This window comes from Callospermophilus lateralis, unplaced genomic scaffold (genome assembly GCF_048772815.1).
Source record: "Callospermophilus lateralis isolate mCalLat2 unplaced genomic scaffold, mCalLat2.hap1 Scaffold_1552, whole genome shotgun sequence".
In the NCBI taxonomy this organism is placed as follows: Eukaryota; Metazoa; Chordata; class Mammalia; order Rodentia; family Sciuridae; genus Callospermophilus; species Callospermophilus lateralis.
In genome coordinates, this window is record NW_027512663.1 from 233,725 (window position 1) to 237,649 (window position 3,925).

A 3,925-nucleotide genomic window follows, 5' to 3' on the forward strand; every position below is an offset into this window, starting at 1 on the left:
AGTAAGACAACAGTTATGCTTTTTTGAGATTACTTTCACAAGACAGCAACAATCTTCAAAATCTTCAGATTCTTCAAAGATCACATTATTCAAATTATATGTCTAAGAATAGAATATAGAAGAGAGACCATAACAAGCTAATCTATTAATGAATATTCACAGACATCTTCATACTGCACAGGACACAAATTTTGATATTTTTGCACATGTCCTCAATTATAAGCAAAAAAGCAGGCCTGTAAACATCAATTTTGCCAATAGGCTGAAATGGAGAAAGGAATTATTAGGATGTTATTCAAACACAGTGAGATAAGGAACATATACCATTAATCTCCCACATATATAAAGGTTACTCCTAAAATCATAGAGAGAAAACACCCAGACTTGTATTTTTGTTTACAAAAATCTATTGGTGAATTTAAGGAGTTAGGAAAAATTGGAGGAAAGCCCTTCTCCAAGCATCCTAATTAAACCCCAAATGCTTTGATTCTCTCACCTCTACCCTAGGAACTGCCTCAGGCCTCGCCTTCCACCCCTGATCCTGCAGGGATCTTTACTGTGGGCCTTGAGAAACTCGCTATACATCAGGCTTATTTCTGCTTCTGGGCCTTTAGTTAGTTTCCCAGCCTAGAGCACCCTCTCCACTGATTGTGTCAGACCTCCTTAGCCCTCAGGAGCTTAGGGAAAGGACTTCAAAACAAAGGAAAAGGGTGAAGGCCAATGGTCTTCACCAGCACCATATACCCCCACAACTGAGACAGCCCTACAGCATCACTGTGCTGGAACTTGTCCTGGAAACGCAGACTCCACCTTATTCCCACAATGCGGACTGCAGCCTACTCCCTCATTTGGAAGGACAAAGCAGGGAAAGAAATGCTGAAACTAAGAAGTGAGGACCCAGAGGACCAGGCAGTAGAATGGAGCCTATGGAATATCACAGCAGTAAAGGCAGAATGACTCAAAATGCTATTTTCAAATCATTTCTTAAACAGTCCAAGTCCCCCAAAATTGTCATCTTTAGAAAAGTGAAGTAAAGCAAATTCTAGTTGCTTGGCACACAACCTGTACAGGGTCTGCCTTCAACACATCACTGAGGCCCTTTTCTCTCCTTCCAGCTTCTCAAATTAAAGCTCAAGAAATTCACAGAATTAGGCAGGATAGGAGAAAAAGGGTGGGGATACCATGATTAGAGAACACAATGCCCAAATAAGCAGTTATCCTACAGGTCCCTATGTGACCTTGCCAAAAATGGAGTGAAGAAATAAGGGCAGAGATCTGAAGTCTAATTTACAAATTTTCTGGAAACAACCAAAAACCTACTTTGCCAGTTTGTTTTCTGACTCTCAGCAGTAACTGCTCCAGAGAGGGAAGGAGGAGAAAAAGATAGGGGAAGAATGAGAGACATAATAAGACCCACATTCCAGAAAAACCTCTTAGTGCCCTCACCCTGGCAACTCCACCATGTCCAGAGGAGGTATGGAAGGGGGAAAGAGGGGTAGCCAAAGTCACCTCTATTAAGGGTGGTTTGTTGGCTAGGGCCCTGAAAGGCTACTAAAAGGGACCATTCCACCTTACTTTGGGCACTACATTATCACTACTCAACTTGCCGTACAAGTAATTGGGTTTATGGGTAATCACAGTAGATATCGGGTTCCTGTGTGTTGCTTAGGGGCTTAGGTCCATAGATAGTTCTGTCGAGGCAGTGGTGGCCTGTGTAGAGCTCCACCAGCAGGGAGGAAGTAGTGTTGGTGGGCTACAGCACAGGCCTTCATACTCACCAGTAGCCGATTTCGTTGCACAATAACCAAAAGTTTAAAAAGCCCATTCTTGTTGGGCTACTTCATTTGTGTCTAGCAGTTACCCACGAGCCACCTGCTTGTTCCACCAGAAGACTAGATGGAGAAGGCCCAGAAAGCAGCTGGCATCCAGTAAGTGGTAGCCCAGAATGTCCAGTTTGGGTTGATGGCTGAGTTGGGATTTCAGTTTCATCTTGCAGGGGTGAAACTCAAGAACACATAGTACATGGATATTAGAAGCACAACAAGCATAAAGTGTAGTTAGTTATTTGTAAAGAAGTGTCAAGCTTCCTTGTGGTAGAGAACGACCAAAAGACCTGGGAGAAGACCATAGTCACAGACAGGCCCCAAGCCATGCAAAGAAGGCAGTACGTATCTACAACATCACGAGTGTAGTATAGAAGCAATAGAAGGCCATGCACTTGGAATATGTTCACACAATGCAGAACAGCTTGAAGGGCCAGAAGAAGAATAGCATAGGTATGTAAGGGGCCATCTTGAAATTGACTGTTGAAACCTTAGAACTGAAGGACAAACTAATTCAGTACAATGAAAAAGCAGACAGAAGGCTGCATGCTGCTGGCCAAGAATAGACGATGGTAAGGAGACTTCTGCAGGAGCTTCTCAAGGACAGAAATTAGCCAGACTGGAACCTGAAGGACCTGGGGCTCTCCACAGGCTGTCGTGGTGGACCTCGAATTCCTCTTCGGGGACCTTCTCCCATCAGGTAGTATTGTAGGGGATTGGACCACAATTCCCCTTTGATAATCTCAGCAATTCTATCAAATTCTAGAAGGCTGTGGTCTGAGAACCAGTTGAAGAAACTCGGGATGGTGTTCCCTTCCCGGTTCCTGTGGATATGGGCCTGGGGGTCTTGGCCCCGGTGCCAGCGGATTGGAGTGGAAAGAGACACCACTCGGCCGGAGGATCTGCGCTCATACTCCTTGACTAGCCCCTCATTTCGGAAGTATGGGTTGCTCTGAAAGATGAACTTGAATTTGCAACCTGCCCTGGGGTGTTTAAGTTCCTCCACCTCCAAATTGATCATGTACCTCATTATATCTTCGTCTTGACCACTGATCATAGGTGACAGCTGAGGGTGGTTCCGAAAAGCGGTGACCCAGAAACCTGTGTCCGCCATCTCCTGTGCCGCCTCGGCTTCCTCGCGGAGCCCCTCGCACTGATTTAGGGGCAGATCTCCTGGGGCTTGGTCCGGAGGGGCGGTTTCGGCGAGAGAGAGCTTGTCGCCCACCTCCTGGCCGCTCATTGTGGTGGAAGTCAGACCTGCAAAAGGGCGTTTCTTGTCCTAGGACAAATATTTCTGTAAAAGAAAAATGATGCGTTTACTTGATATATGCATGGGTTTTTTTCTGTGATAGCATAAAGAATGAGAGGTTATGATCAGTAGGAAAAAAATATGAATATAAATGGTTCTCACCTTTCTTAACCTCCAGAAAACATCCTAAAATGAAAGGTGAACATCTGTTTTTAAAAAAATTAGATCACATTGGATCACGCTATGATTCTCAAATATTCTTTCAGGCTATTTTTAACTTACAAACAAAATTCAAGAAAGCACTGTAGACCAGTTTTTCTTTTACTTTTTCAATAACCTAAAAAGTAACTATATTAATCTTTTGGAAAATCTATAAATGCTAATTTACATTTAACCCAAGGCCTCATTGTCAGGTTGTTGCACACAGCAATACTTTTACAACTCTACTATTTTCACTAATAAGCAAATCCGTGATAGAAATACTGATGGAGCTTAAAGAGAATAATTCCAGACTCTGATAAAAAATAATACTTCTCAATTCATTGGTGTGTACCTACCCCCAATTGGAATGTTCCTTGCATATTGAAAGCAACATGACTGAATTTTTGACTTAATATTTCCTGAGGACTATTTTTTTAAAACTATTCTTTTATCTTTGGCCAAAGGGCTTCATTTTGCTTGTGCTGTGAAACTGTAAAATATAAATTATGTGAATCATTAAAATATATTTGGAGTTGCAAGAAAGGTGCATAAAAGATTGTTAGCTATTTTCTGAGAAAAGTGATTATTGCTTAAACTTATTACCACTTATTTTCAGTACCTAATGTATTACCAGCGTAAAACTAGTTTATCT

The 3,925-nt window shown here is 42.4% G+C and overlaps 1 protein-coding gene across 1 annotated transcript; it reads right to left on the bottom strand.

Annotated features, from left to right (window-relative positions):
* Positions 1 to 1,952: 1,952 nt before the first annotated feature.
* Positions 1,953 to 3,063, bottom strand: LOC143389753 (testis-specific Y-encoded-like protein 4). Its single transcript, XM_076842589.2, has one exon. The coding sequence runs from the start codon at positions 3,061 to 3,063 to the stop codon at positions 2,434 to 2,436; it is 630 nt and encodes a 209-aa protein (XP_076698704.2). The 3' UTR covers positions 1,953 to 2,433.
* Between the last annotated feature and the right edge of the window lie 862 nt (positions 3,064 to 3,925).

Bases quoted from the DNA above. Each gene is read 5' to 3' on its own strand.
- LOC143389753 (XM_076842589.2), bottom strand. From the start codon at position 3,063: ATGAGCGGCCAGGAGGTGGGCGACAAGCTCTCTCTCGCCGAAACCGCC.